Consider the following 13,956-nt stretch of genomic DNA (forward strand, 5'->3'; position numbering starts at 1 on the left):
AATATTATTTATTATTTATTAGTTTTACTTCTTTCTTTCGTGAAATTTTTTTTTTTAGATTAAAAATTTTGACAACCAAAAAAACCTATAATATACCTCCTTGCCCATCTTTCTTTCTCTCTTTCGACCAAAGGAGTATATTACATTACACTACACTACAACAGACCACTATCACCCTATTAACTAACTATTATACATTCTTTTTTATTACACTAGACACCCTACTTGTTTAGAGAACTCCTAGTCAACACGCACCGCCCCACCGTCCCCTTTTTTATTTTTCAATAATGGTACACTCAAGGCTGGCTTCTATAACATCTTCAATTGCCTCCACTGGTGCTAACCACAACCACCCACAATCAATTGGTCCTTGGAAGTTGGGTAAAACTTTAGGAAGAGGTGCCACTGGAAGAGTATTACTCGCAACACATCAACTAACTGGACAAAAAGCTGCTGTCAAGGTTGTTTCCAAATCAGAACTAAGAGAAGAAGATGAACATGGTCATGGCCAAGGTGGTGATGCCACTGCTCCCAAAAACGGTGAAGGCTTACCTTATGGTATCGAACGTGAAATCATTATCATGAAACTTCTTACGCATCCCAATGTTCTTAGATTATATGATGTATGGGAGACTTCTAAAGCACTTTACTTGGTATTAGAATACGTCGAAGGAGGAGAACTTTTTGATTTATTGGTTGAAATGGGACCATTACAAGAACCAGAAGCTATCAAATATTTCCGTCAAATAATCCTTGGTACGGCTTACTGTCACGCTTTAGGTATTTGTCATCGAGATTTAAAACCAGAAAATTTACTATTGGATGCTCAATTGAACGTCAAATTAGCCGACTTTGGTATGGCTGCTTTGGAAAGTAATGGAAAATTGCTTGACACATCTTGTGGATCTCCCCATTATGCTGCTCCTGAAATTGTTAGTGGGTTAAAGTATCATGGAGCTGCCTCGGACGTTTGGTCCTGTGGAGTCATCTTGTTTGCATTATTAACGGGGAGATTGCCATTTGATGATGAAAATATCCGTAATTTATTACTCAAAGTTCAAGCTGGTAGTTATGAAATGCCACCAAACGACGAGATTAGCAGAGAAGCCCAAGACTTGATCAAGAAAATGTTGGAAGTTGATCCAGTCAAGAGAATTACTACTGAAAACATACTAAAGCATCCTTTATTGACTAAATATCCAATGTCAAATGAAGATTTGATTAGTGAGAAGTCATTACCTCACCCAGAAACTGCTTATAAGTCACTCGGATCGGTCAAGAATATTGATAAGCAGATTTTATCCAATTTATCTATATTATGGAACGATAGACCAGAGCTGGATATTATCAAATGTCTTTTACTGCATGGCCCCAATCCAGAAAAGACCTTTTATGCATTGCTTTTGAGGTATAGACACTCGGGTGATGACCAGCAACAACAACCTCCTTCAAAATCGAGCAGTTTCAACAACAGAATAAGCAGGAGCTCTTCAATAAATAGATCACCTGCTGGAAGAAAACGTACAAGTCAAATTAGCGTGTCAAGACCAACATCATTTCAATACAAAAATGGATTTGGTGGATCAAGTGGAAGTAATACTAGACTTTCTCATGTGAGGCTATCTGCAGCTTCGTCAGCTAATAATTCTCCAAGGAAAATGGTTAAAAAGAGACTGTCATTTGCTCGCTCTCCATCTTCATCACCAATCAAGTCTCGATCAAAGCAACCACAATCTTCCAATATCAAAGCAACACCTCGTAATATCTACAATGACATTATCGAATCTCAAAGCCACCAATCAGTTGCACCAACATTACCATCAAAGGATTCATATTTGAATGAAAAAATGGAAGGTTTACCAAAATTGGCAGAAAATCCAGTTGTTGATGAATCTCCAAACTTGTCGCAACCAGCTAACAGAGCATCCACCGCTTCCAAGAGATCCTCCATGGTTACCAAAAATAACACCAATAGTAAAAGAATGTCAAAGAGAAGATCAATCCGCGCTTCAATGACAGCTGGTTTAAAGAGAAACTCCGTAACCATGAAAATGTTGTCCATCTATACCAAACTAGCAGGTGACGATGAATGGGAATACATGGACAAGCTGGCCAAGAGGACATCAGCAACTTTTGCTGCATTGTGCGATAAAATATTTAACCAAGAGGACTATAATGAACAAGACGAAGAGTTGGTTGACCAAGAAGAATTGGAGGCTAGAGAGTATGAGAGATTGATGGAAATTGAACGTAAAAAGCACGAAGCTGAATTGAAAGCCAGAAGAGAATTGGAAAAGAAAAAGAGGAGACTGAAAAGGAAATCTTTGCTTAGTTCAAGAAAGCTTAGTTTTATCATTAGAGAAGATAATCCTTCTGGAGACTCACATATGGAAACAATTGATGAACAAGAAATTACTCAGCCTAAACGTCAATCAAAGCACTTGGGTGCATTGCGAGCATTGTCTGAAGGACAGGCCAAATCTGATGAGCTCACAATGGACGATGTTGAGCAATTAAAGAGGAGATCAGTGAGTCAACCAGTACGGAGAAGAACCCTAACCCCCATCTTGACTAGGCGACCAGTTTCTAGACTTGATCCACTTTGGCAAGCTCACCACAATGAACAGATTGAAAGGGCACAGGATGCATTGGAACGTGAATGGAGAGATAACCAAAAGAAGGATAGAGATTCCAAGATGTCCAAGAAGAAGATCAATAGAGAATCAATGGTTTCCGTTATGGACGATATTGCTGAAGATGATGGTGGCGTGTTAGACAAGAGAAGGCCTTCAAAGGACAGTTACTACGATGAGAATCAGGACTTTGAACTACCTGAACCTGATGTTGTTGATTCAAACTTGAGTGATGAATATATGTCGGAAATAAGGAAATCGAGGTTACTCAATAGTCAGAGGAGTCTTCACAGGAAAGCTGGCCGTGGACACAACGAACCAGAGACTTTGATTAGTGGTGTCAAGATACCCACCGTGACAAGAAAGTCGAGACATTTCTCCAATTCCAACAAAAGGCTATCAGTATTGTCAATGTATTCAACCAAAGACTCTTATCGTGACTTGAATTCTATTATCGAGTCACATGCTCCTGATAATGCGAATGACGATGATGACGACGATGCTCCAATCCCACCTTTGAAAACAAGTTTTGCTGACAGGTTGGATAAAGCCGGATTGCCTGCAGAGGATGAAGAACTTGGTGATGATGGAAACTCGGTTATGGACTTTGAACAACACTTGGCCGATAAGAGACACTCATACTATGACTCTTCCAATAAGCGTGTATCACGAGCTTCAACCACAAGAAGATATAGTAAGTCAGCTAGACCCCAATCAAAAGTGCCTGACTTACCAACCGAGGATTCTGAGTACACATTCAATAGCAAAGGCGAACCAACTCCTAAGAAGCATCAAAAGAAAGAATCTACAGAGTCTAATCAATCCGATGATGTATTTGATAAAATAAAGTTACCAGATGGAAAATCAAGTAAATCATCAATTGACGTGCTTGCCAATGGCTCTAGTCACAAACAAAACAATGCTGGTAAACTGAGTATGGTTCCTGCTGTTCCTGAAAAGAAGTCTCAACATGAAACAAGGCCAATGCTGAAAGTGCGTGATCCAAAGACGAATGGCCCTCAAGCTAAAGTAGTGGCACCTGCACCTCCTCCACCACCACATAAGAAACCATTGGATGATAAAACCAACAATTATCCTGAACAAAACAATAAACCAAGAAAAGGATCATTTTTGAGGATTTTCTCTAGAGGATCGAAAAAGAGCACTGATGAAGGATCTAGATCAGCCAGTGGCAATAATCAACTTCCAAGTCCAACTGAATCAAATGAAGAAAAGCCCAAATCATCATTCCTTCGATGGTTTTCATCTTCATCCCATAGTCCTGCGATTTCCGACTCTGAGATCAAAAGATTCGCCACTCTTTTACCAAGGGAGGAAATGCAATCGGCATTATTCACATTGCTTAAATCATGGTCAAACTTTGGATTAAAAGATTTGAAAAATGATACCTTGAGTTATACGATAACTGGTGCAATTTCCAAATACAATTCATTTGATTTGAAGAGTTGTAAATTTAGGATTAGAGTTGCTCCAAGGGATTTTAATCACAAGTCGGAGATTATTTGTGCTAGAATTAAAGGATCAAAGGTTACTACTGATACGTTGTTTAATGAAATTGAAAAAGTGTTGGAAAAGGAAGGTGTTATGGATAGATAATTAATATTCACATTTATAGATAAAATTTTAACATTTTTTACTGAAATGAAATAAGACTACACGTAAACATCTCTATTTATGCACCCTGTGGTTTTCCTCTTTAATAAATCTCCCAGACATCTTCACAACCATGACAGAATTTGGAACATGCAACTGATGCCGACAATGGATAATCCGACAACCCAATCTTTTCATCGACAAACTCATCAGCAAAATTATCCTTACCTCTAGCCATAGCACCAACGAAAACACATATACTTTCATCATCGTCCAACTTGGCAACATAATCCTGCACTTTAACCACTTTCGCATCAAACGACAATGTAATCTTGCGGCACTTGGTAGGTAGATGATCAGTAATTGGATTCTTAATCACCTTCAACAACACCTCTTTTGAATTCTCTGACCTTATGCTCATTTTATGCAACAACTGAACCATTAATCCTGAAAACCGTTTAAAAGTACGAGGAATACGAACGCTAGGATTAACTTCAATCAAAACACCACGCGCAGTTTGGATATACACTTGCAATTTACCAGCTTTGTTTATTGGTGAGTCCAACAAGGTTAATAAACATTGGTGAGTGATGTCTGGTCTGGCTTCAGCTATGTCTCTTCCCATTTTACGTAATAATCCTTGATGGTCGTCACAGTTTAGTAATGCAAATCTGTCGCCGCCGGCGCTGTTGGTGCTGTTCATTTTATACGTTTCTAAACATGCTTGGGATAAGACGACAATTAATCTCTTGGTGGTTTTGTCACGAGAGGAGAGTGGGACTGGTTGTTTTGGAATGAATGAGGCTGGTGGGACTGATGATGTTTTATTGGAGGTGGAGGAGGTGGAGGAGGTGGTGGTTGATGAAGCCGGAGATTTTTCTACTTGTGATTCATTGGTGGTATTTTGTTGTGGATTACTCTTTTCAGCTGTCTTGGTAGTCATTGTGGAAGAAAAGGAAGGTGGGTTAAAAGGTTAGTGCCTAATTCGTGGGGGTGATGATATACGATAAAAGAAAAAGCTCTGCTCAGAAAAGAATTTTTCATTTGAAGCAGAGTATTCTTTTTTTTTTTGCTTCTATTGTTCCCATTGTTTTCAAGGATTAATTTGCAATTTAAATTTAATACTCAGGCATTTACTTGACGTACTTGCTCTAGTTTAAATCTTTGAATAGGCAGTACTAGTTGAGACTTTACTCTGTTTGAATGTTTGACTGGGGCAATGTAATTTCTCGATCTCTTTAGATCACATCACCAATTAAAGTCACGTGCCTACTTGTATATTAGCGTAGCAGAACACAGTAGGATGCACTTCTACTTTCTAAACTCCATTCTAGGTGCTATATCAAACCAATTCTTGGCTCACATGATCATTCACGTTGCTAACAGGTGTCGAATTGTATGGGCAATCTCCTTCTCTCTGAATTCGCAATCGCGTGCAGCAAAGAACAAAAAAAAAAATATGTATCAGATCACGTCTTGATAACCATAAATTATAATCTACACCTTCCTTTACTGACATGATATGACCCATGACATGTCTGAATCAGATAGTGACTTTGCAAACGACGATGAGGATGATGAACTTTTGCAGCAGTACTTAGGAACCACGCAAGCTCCAGTTGATTTAGGTACAACACACGAAGACAACACGACAATTCAGGAACCACCACCACCACCACCTGCAGTCAACCAACCTATTGCGTCCCAGTTTTTGCAACAACCAATAGGTAACGATATTCAATCCAGGCTATTCCAAGCTGATGGGGAGATCGCTACTTTAAAAGCACAGTTGATTCTGTTGCAAAACACTAAACGAGATGAATTGAACTCACTACGACAATCTTATGACGCGTTGAAGAAGAGTAAAGAAGAAGAAGCAGCAGCTTTAAAAGAAGCGGTGTTGAAGTTGGAAGATGATCGTAAATTCTTAAAAAATGAGTTGGTGACGACAACAGCTTTGAAAAGGAGGAAAATTGACAATGGCAATTCACAACAACAAAAGGGCCCCAATTCAAGTACTGATGTGGATCAACTGGTATTCGAAGCAAGTGCTGAATCGGATTCAACGTCAATCCCTAGTCAGACTATACAGAGAGTTATTAGAGTTCAACATGAAACGTCTGCCTTGATTGATCAAATTTGGAAGTATTGTATTCCTGGAAGTAATCGATCATCAATTGAATACTTGTCAAAGATTTGCATTGACTTTGATATTGAAACATTATACGGGTACAAATTGGACAAAAAGACTGCTGTTTCATCTTTTATAAGTAATGTTTTGATGACATTAAAAACTTCAAGATTAGATGAATTGATTGAGAGAGTTTCATTTTTACTATTGGATATCATAGAACAAGCAGTTACAGGAAAGCAAACGTTGTCAGTACCCTTTCTATTGTCATTGGTCTATTGTATAATCAGTTTCCGACCCGCTGCTGTTACTAAACCAGTAATCATCAAGCTAGTTCAACAATGTTCTCAATTGTCACTAAGTTACATGTTTTTACTCAACCCTAATTTGGAAGAAGAAGCCGATTTTGATAATTATCATGATGTGCCTGACCAGGTCATAGCTATTGAACGCTTTATTCTAATCTGTTGCTTAGATTTGATTGAAAAATTGACAACAATTGGTTCGGGATACAATATGCAATTCATCCGCCAGATTTGGAGTGATCAAACTGTATTACCTCAAAGTCTTGTTTCTTCATGTTTACCACTAAATGCCGAACGGTTCAAATCAGTAGCACAAGTAAATTTAGTGTTTAATGTTGTGGAAATGTTGACGGCTTCAATTACTGAAGAGACTTTTGGATTCAATCAGCCTTCATCTGACGTCAACCTTATACAGTCATTAATGAAGATTCTCCTACTTGATATCCCAATCAAAGATGGGTTCAGATTCTACGGTTTGAATAGGTTCATTGGAAATAATTGTGATTTGAATATGATTGATTTGATGGTGCCTGTTAAGCATGATAATTTGAACAATTACTTAGTGGCGATCCCACTTCCGGTCTACAAGGACTTGGAATCTACGTTGAACCCACTGGATCTACAACACAATCACGAAGCTCATTTTTTGAATCTTAAAATTAAAGTTTGTGAGTTGTTTCAATCGATAATCATCACAAAGCAGACTATTGATTTCTTGATCGATAGGGAACACTTCAAGTCATTTGTAAGAATTATTCATCTCGAGCAAACCTACATGGCAAATGACCCTCGATCATCTGTCATTCATTCACGAGTGCATTTAATTGGTCAAATTGTTAAAATCATGAATTATTTAACGCAAGATCTCCACGAAGCAAGTGATTTGATATACAGTGAAACCATGTATGAGATGTTTGTTGCCCTTCTGAGAATAGCATTTGGTGCCGATTCTCTATCATTAGATGCTCATAAGTTGTTGGTTAAAATACGATCACAGGGACATTATGACATTGCCGTATTCAACAAGGCTTGCGAATTGAGAGCACGACAGTTGAATCATTTAACCACGGACGATTATTCAGGCAAAGGTGGTGGTAAACTACTTGCTAATGTTGAAAGTGATTATGCCAATGGATTGGAGTTTCCGTATGAGTCCGAAACGGTTGAATTGAGTCGAGAAATTTTGAATCGATTTGTTAATCATGAAGAGGCTGATAACTTATACTTTAATATGAATTTTGAAACACAAGATGATGATGATGATGATGATGATGACAACTTCAGTGATATCGATATGGATGTATAGAGAAAACCTCCTACAGAATACGTGTATAAAATTTCACATTAATATACAGTGTTGTTGTATTATACTTCAAACAATATTTGTTTCTAAAAATTTCAAACATTTCATTGCATCCAGAGAGGGAACCCTTTAGCTTGGATATACCCCCAAATACTGTTGATACTCTCCAGCAAGAATCTTCCCTCTCCTCATCTCCCTCAATTTCATCAAACCATCATAAAAAATTTAGCTATTTTTAAAACTTAGTTTTCAGCAGTTTGTGGTTTGGCAACACCGGTTTGGAAACCGTTCTTGAATCTTCTAGAAACGTGCTTCAAGTAAGCCATTCTACCGGTACCGGTAGTTCTTCTTCTCTTGGCTTTCAAAGCCCAGTTGTGAGATCTCATCTTAGCAGCTGGGTAACCACATGATGAACAGGTCTTCTTTTGGACGTGGAATGAACGACGACCACATCTGTTACACAAGGTGTGTGATTTGTTGTGTCTCTTACCCAATGATGGTGTACCTTCTATAGAACGGGTGTTAGTATATTGTAACTAATGCTGAATGGAATTTATTGCATCTGAGATGAACCTAGGGCGATGTGTATTAACGTTCCCAGGATTGAAATAGCTCATAAATGATTGTAATAAGACATGTGAGACTTGTTGTCCAATTTCAAGTACATGAATTACGGTGTTGTTGATGATGTCTTGAGCAAGATTGCCAACAAATGATTGCATGCTATCTCCCTGCTCTAATTCGTGTCTCCACTATTCCTCCATAGATATTGATCTGCCCCTCCTGATGCACTAAAATACTTGATTGATCCTTCTTGGTTTATTACATACTACCCATGTTTGATTATGCTTTACTGATTGATGGTATAAACTAAGTGAAAAATTTCTCTTACCAAAAAGTTTGAAGTTCTTTTTTTTCCTCTTTCTCTCTCTCTCTCTCTTTTGCTAAACTGTGTGATTACATAAACCATTATGTAATACATTCGCACTTGATTATGTAAACTAACTACGTGGTAGCGATGATCATTGAAAATAATCTTGGTAGTGTGCAAACAAAAAGTATATACACGTGAAAAACGTTTCTTAGGGCTTCAACCACTAGACTATTGCTGAAGAAGACACAAACTACGCGGTTGGGTGCAAACTGTAAACAAAGACACGTGTTTTGCGCTTTGTGAAAGTATAAACAAAACTCACGTACTCATATTCAAAACAAACAATCTTTTATCAAAGTCACAACAAATACTAAAACTACCAAAACACTTGACACCTTACCACTGGTTAATAATGTCAAACACCAATTATCAGTTCCCACCATCTTCGCCATTGCATGATGCGGAGGATGATGTACTTCCTTATCATAACAAAGATCCATTTGCTTTAACTAAAAAACCACAACCATTAGAAAAGGCAAAGGACATTAGGCAATCACGTATTGTTGAATTGCCTACTCCTAATCCTTCGTCATCGTTATTCAGATCGTCATCACCTACAAGAGGCGAAGTCAATGAGAGAGCCACTTTTGATTGGCAGAGTGAAACTAAACAAGCTACTGACAGCAAACTGACAGTGGCTATCAACGAAAACTTCAACATATTGAAATCAGATAAATCTGTCTTACGTATCCCACTCTTATCAAGTCAAGACGAGTTCACTATTGGTAGATCATCTCAAACTTGTCAATATAATTTAAACGCCAAAGATTCTTACATTTCGCGTACTCACGTTAAAATCAACTACACTCCACAACAAGTGACCATCAACTGCATTGGATCAAATGGATTAGGAGTGGTTATTCCCAAGACTTGCTACGTTTATGCGAAACCAGAAAACAAAAATGAGTATACTGTTGTTGAACATAGTCATGGTAGTCCATTATCGACAAATGCATTAAAGGGTGATTTTGAATCAATCAAGTTGGCAGTTGATTATTCGCAATTTTATATTCACAAAGGAGAACTGGTTTCATTACCACGTCAATTTGAGAATGTCTTGTTGGAAATCTCCAAACTGATGGTGTTGTTAAATCCCAAGGATGTTGAAGAGCCATTGACGGATAGTGATGATGAATTAACAGATGATGAAGAGTTGGTATTGATAAAGAATGACCATGTCAAACAGGATTCCGATGTGACTCCATTGAATAAGATCTTTAGCAGTTCAGAGCCTCAAACACCATCAAAACCAAAGAATGATTCAATGATGTCATCGCCAAAACGTGGAGAGGAGGAAGAGGACGACATGGATCATAGTATGTTGGATGATGATGACTACCAAACTCCTAGTAAACTTCATCTGATTAAATTGAGACAACCACAGCCAAACAAATCAGTACAATTTAACATGTACTCAAATAATGACGAGCCATCACCACATAAGCGCAGTTTATCAAATCCACTGAAGATGGTCTTGTCTGATATTACAAACACTCCAAGACGTGCATCCTCAGCAGAGCCACATATTGAAAAGCAGCCCTCGATGAAACAACACAAGCAAACAAAGCATGTCAAACATGAGCACTCGGAATCACATCAACCAATGATGAAAAAGAGAAAGAAAGCAATTGTTAGACAACAAACACCAGAAGTCGATGATTCTGCATTATCATTACCCAACTTGTCTGACATTGAAAATATCTTGGTCAACCATTTGGCATTTTCTCGATTGAGCTCGACTCCGGCCTCGTTTTTGAACACAATTTCAGCTGCTACTTCCAAGCTTTCACTTTTGCAGATCAGATCAATATTGCATAATTTGAAATGCATTGGAATAATTTATCGTCAAGGTACTGATGCTGCTGGTAAGCCATTGGAAGAAGAGTACTATTACATGCCGGAACAAGATGATGATCAAGGAAGACAGAATTTGGTCTCCAATATCAAGGGACATGGTGGGTTGCGTTCTTGTAGAAGGACACATAAACAATATTACTGGAAGAAGCCAGCTCCAATCAAGAAATAAGGAGGAGGTGTGCTATATAGTATGTAGATGGCTAATGTATATTCAGAGCTTTTTATCTTCTATAGGCGGCGGTGTTGGATAGTAGCTAGATGTAGTGTGAGGCAAGTAGGTGTGGGGGTTCGATAATGGATATGGATAGCTTTCCATCTGCTCTTGACTCAACGGTCTGGGGCTGCTTATTGTCAAATTCCTCGTATCTTGATAAAAAGCACGATCTTTTTCATTGGAAGTGTCGTCACCCAACTCCTCTTCCTCGGTATTACGATGTCTTGTTATCAACAAAATTAATCCAATGATCAACTGTAGTACCCATACACCCAAAAATGTCACGGCAACATACAACTCCAACATGACTGATTTGACATAAAGGGCAATCAACTTGTCTAATTTCGTCATCACATTACTTGGCTGCAATACCTTAACTTGCTGCAAATCACGCTGCATTGAGTCTGAAATCATTGGGACACTGATTTGTAAGTTTTCGTATAACCATGTGCATCCTTGTTCAATTTTGAGTAGCTTTCGGCCAATTGTACAATACACTACAGTGTTCACAGCTGACGCTATAATGGATGTGGTGCCGAAAATATCAGTGATTACGGAATCTAAATTATCAACAAATTCTCCAATTGTGGAATTGACCTTGATCGCAGTCGATCTTATTTCTCCAAATAATTCCTCATTTAAATCAGCTTGTGTGGTGTTGATGTAGTCATTTACTGATCTAATGTATGCGTCAGCTGCAATGGGGTTGAAATTCGAAGACATATTCACAATTTGTTTTTGTATTTCACCACGGACATAGCTTACCAAAATCAATTGCAATATAGCTGCAAGCAATCCCAACAATCCAAAAATGAGTAAATTTCGTGCTAGTCTATTCGACATGTAACTGATTATCCAAATGACTTTTTGATTCACATTCATCCCCATTCGTTTCACTAGGGTATATGTCATGAAATTCAGATATAGATTCTCTTGATTGCGAAACTCAATCTCATTGTCTATGCCAGCCTCGTTGATAAATCTTGTTTTCCGTTTCCATTGTCTGTGTTCCATGTACCATGCATAAGCAATACTGGCTAGTACAATCACCGCCATTATGATAAATAAATACTTGCTTGTAGTTTCAACAAATCTGACTAAATGATCTTGAGTATCCTTGACCTGTTCAACTGTTTTCATACATGCGTCTTTGACATTTATTGGAGTGATTGTATGATTTGCGTGGGTTTCATTACTTAGTTTGATCTCTTCTAGCTTACTAACAATCAAATTGAAGGGCGTTTTGATCAAATTTTGAGTTTGCTTATTTATGTCCTCTAACTCATTTATGCTAACATTCCTTGCATTATTAATCTTGCCCAAAACTGAACCAGGTATGGCAATTTTATCCTTCAATGCACCAAGAGAGATGTTAATCTTTTGCTCATATGAATTTGCATTTGAAGTTGAGCTACTTCCTGAGAATAAATTGCCAATTGCAGTAAACCCAGTTGAAACATCATTAAGAAATGTTGATAATCCTTGTAACCCTTCCTCAATTCCATTTGTCGCCTCCACGATAGTGACATTAACAGCTTGAATCACTGATTCACTAGCATCAAAAGCAAACTCTGTAGTTCCTCTAACTAACGCATTAAGTAAGCATACGTAAGTTCCCAAAAATAAGTCAATATAAAATATAGTCAACTCACGTATAGTTTTGATTATTATTACGATGAATACTATACCCGAGTATTGCAATTTGGCGACGTTATCAAAGATCATATTGTGTAAGGCATTTAAAGTTGGTTGGAATGTTTCATCATCACAAGTTGACTCATCTATTAGCTGCTTTGATATAGTGTTGATTAGGGAATTTCGTAGTAGAAGTAGCTTGATGATGATTAATATTAGCAATATTGTATACTGATTGAGGTAGATTTGAGTCGACTTTTCAAAAAAGTCCAAATAGTTTCGTTGCATTATGTGATAACCGCCTTCGAGTGAGGGCATTTGTGAATGTGAATGACAACGAGCGGATGCGGTTGTATTTATTGAGTATGAGTAGGGATTTTTTTTTTTTCCATGGTTGCAAAATCTGAAACAAGCAAAAAAAATATAAGAAGCACTTCTGAAACAAACAGTATGTGCATCTCTTCAAACACGGTTATTAGTATTAGAAGAGATCATCGGCGTGGCGAACAGTGTATACCAACCGCTGTACTTCAATCGAGAGTATGTGTCGTGCAACAGGCTACTTCATGATCAGATTGGGAAGCTCTGTTTGAGGCACAGAGTACAAAGTCCTGTATACTACTTACAATTATCTCCTCTATGCTACCATTTCAGGTTCCTTCCGTATAGTAACCTTAAAATGATCTGAAGCACGTAATGACCTGTGTGTAGGTGTCGCATTTTCTCGATGGCAAATGCGACAAAGGAAAACACAACAAAAAGAAATTAATTTTTTTTTTCTCTTCTTTGAGTTTCCAGAAACAACAACAACAAACGGGATTCACAAGAAATACGTAATTGCTTTCTACAAATACATTACAAATCATGTCGGATCACGAACAACAGAACATCACAAATAACAACCAGGATACCCGTGAGTCAGCCACTCCAGCTATTGTCTCACCTCCAACTGAAAACAACGGTGCTGGAGCCGGAGGTGAAGGAAATTCAGATCTTCCAAAAGAAGAGAAGTTTGAGGATAGCAAAAACCGTATCAATTTGAAGGTGGTTGATGGTAACGGTGGTGAAATTTGGTTCAAAGTGAAACGAGCAACACCAATGAAGAAAATAATGCATGCCTATTGTGAAAAGCAAAGTAAATCAGAGGACTCTATACGATTCTTTTTCGATGGTAATAGGGTTAATGCTACTCAAACTCCTGAAGAGTTGGATATGGAAGACAATGATGTTATTGAAGCCCATCATGCTCAACTTGGTGGCTGTAGTTTCTAAAAGAGTGAAGAAGTGGAGAATTGGGGATGAGGTGAAAGAATTTCGTCACTGACTACTG

The 13,956-nt window shown here is 38.0% G+C and overlaps 7 protein-coding genes across 7 annotated transcripts; 4 read left to right on the forward strand and 3 right to left on the reverse strand. All coding sequences in view use genetic code 12, as the record gives it.

Annotated features, from left to right (window-relative positions):
* Nucleotides 1-287: 287 nt before the first annotated feature.
* Nucleotides 288-4,250, forward strand: GIN4 (protein kinase; the record flags this gene model as incomplete). Its single annotated transcript, XM_067694294.1, has 1 exon — nt 288-4,250. One exon carries the CDS (start codon nt 288-290, stop codon nt 4,248-4,250), a length of 3,963 nt encoding a protein of 1,320 aa, XP_067546629.1.
* A 100-nt stretch (nt 4,251-4,350) lies between these two features.
* On the reverse strand, nt 4,351-5,190 carry NEP1 (18S rRNA pseudouridine methyltransferase; the record flags this gene model as incomplete). The annotated part of the gene is made up of 1 exon (XM_067694296.1): nt 4,351-5,190. The coding sequence occupies one exon, from the start codon at nt 5,188-5,190 to the stop codon at nt 4,351-4,353; it is 840 nt and encodes a 279-aa protein (XP_067546630.1).
* A 579-nt stretch (nt 5,191-5,769) lies between these two features.
* I9W82_005151 (uncharacterized protein) lies at nt 5,770-7,989 on the forward strand (the record flags this gene model as incomplete). Its single annotated transcript, XM_067694297.1, has 1 exon — nt 5,770-7,989. The coding sequence occupies one exon, from the start codon at nt 5,770-5,772 to the stop codon at nt 7,987-7,989; it is 2,220 nt and encodes a 739-aa protein (XP_067546631.1).
* A 239-nt stretch (nt 7,990-8,228) lies between these two features.
* RPL37B (60S ribosomal protein eL37) lies at nt 8,229-8,823 on the reverse strand (the record flags this gene model as incomplete). The annotated part of the gene is made up of 2 exons (XM_067694298.1): nt 8,229-8,494; nt 8,817-8,823. 2 exons carry the CDS (start codon nt 8,821-8,823, stop codon nt 8,229-8,231), a joined length of 273 nt encoding a protein of 90 aa, XP_067546632.1.
* Nucleotides 8,824-9,272: 449 nt separating this feature from the next.
* On the forward strand, nt 9,273-10,946 carry TOS4 (Tos4p; the record flags this gene model as incomplete). Its single annotated transcript, XM_067694299.1, has 1 exon — nt 9,273-10,946. The coding sequence occupies one exon, from the start codon at nt 9,273-9,275 to the stop codon at nt 10,944-10,946; it is 1,674 nt and encodes a 557-aa protein (XP_067546633.1).
* A 42-nt stretch (nt 10,947-10,988) lies between these two features.
* Nucleotides 10,989-12,944, reverse strand: PRM1 (pheromone-regulated protein; the record flags this gene model as incomplete). The annotated part of the gene is made up of 1 exon (XM_067694300.1): nt 10,989-12,944. One exon carries the CDS (start codon nt 12,942-12,944, stop codon nt 10,989-10,991), a length of 1,956 nt encoding a protein of 651 aa, XP_067546634.1.
* Nucleotides 12,945-13,490: 546 nt separating this feature from the next.
* Nucleotides 13,491-13,898, forward strand: SMT3 (SUMO family protein; the record flags this gene model as incomplete). Its single annotated transcript, XM_067694301.1, has 1 exon — nt 13,491-13,898. One exon carries the CDS (start codon nt 13,491-13,493, stop codon nt 13,896-13,898), a length of 408 nt encoding a protein of 135 aa, XP_067546635.1.
* Nucleotides 13,899-13,956: the final 58 nt, after the last annotated feature.

This window comes from Candida metapsilosis (assembly GCF_017655625.1).
Source record: "Candida metapsilosis strain BP57 chromosome Unknown scaffold7, whole genome shotgun sequence".
In the NCBI taxonomy this organism is placed as follows: domain Eukaryota; kingdom Fungi; phylum Ascomycota; class Pichiomycetes; order Serinales; family Debaryomycetaceae; genus Lodderomyces; species Lodderomyces metapsilosis.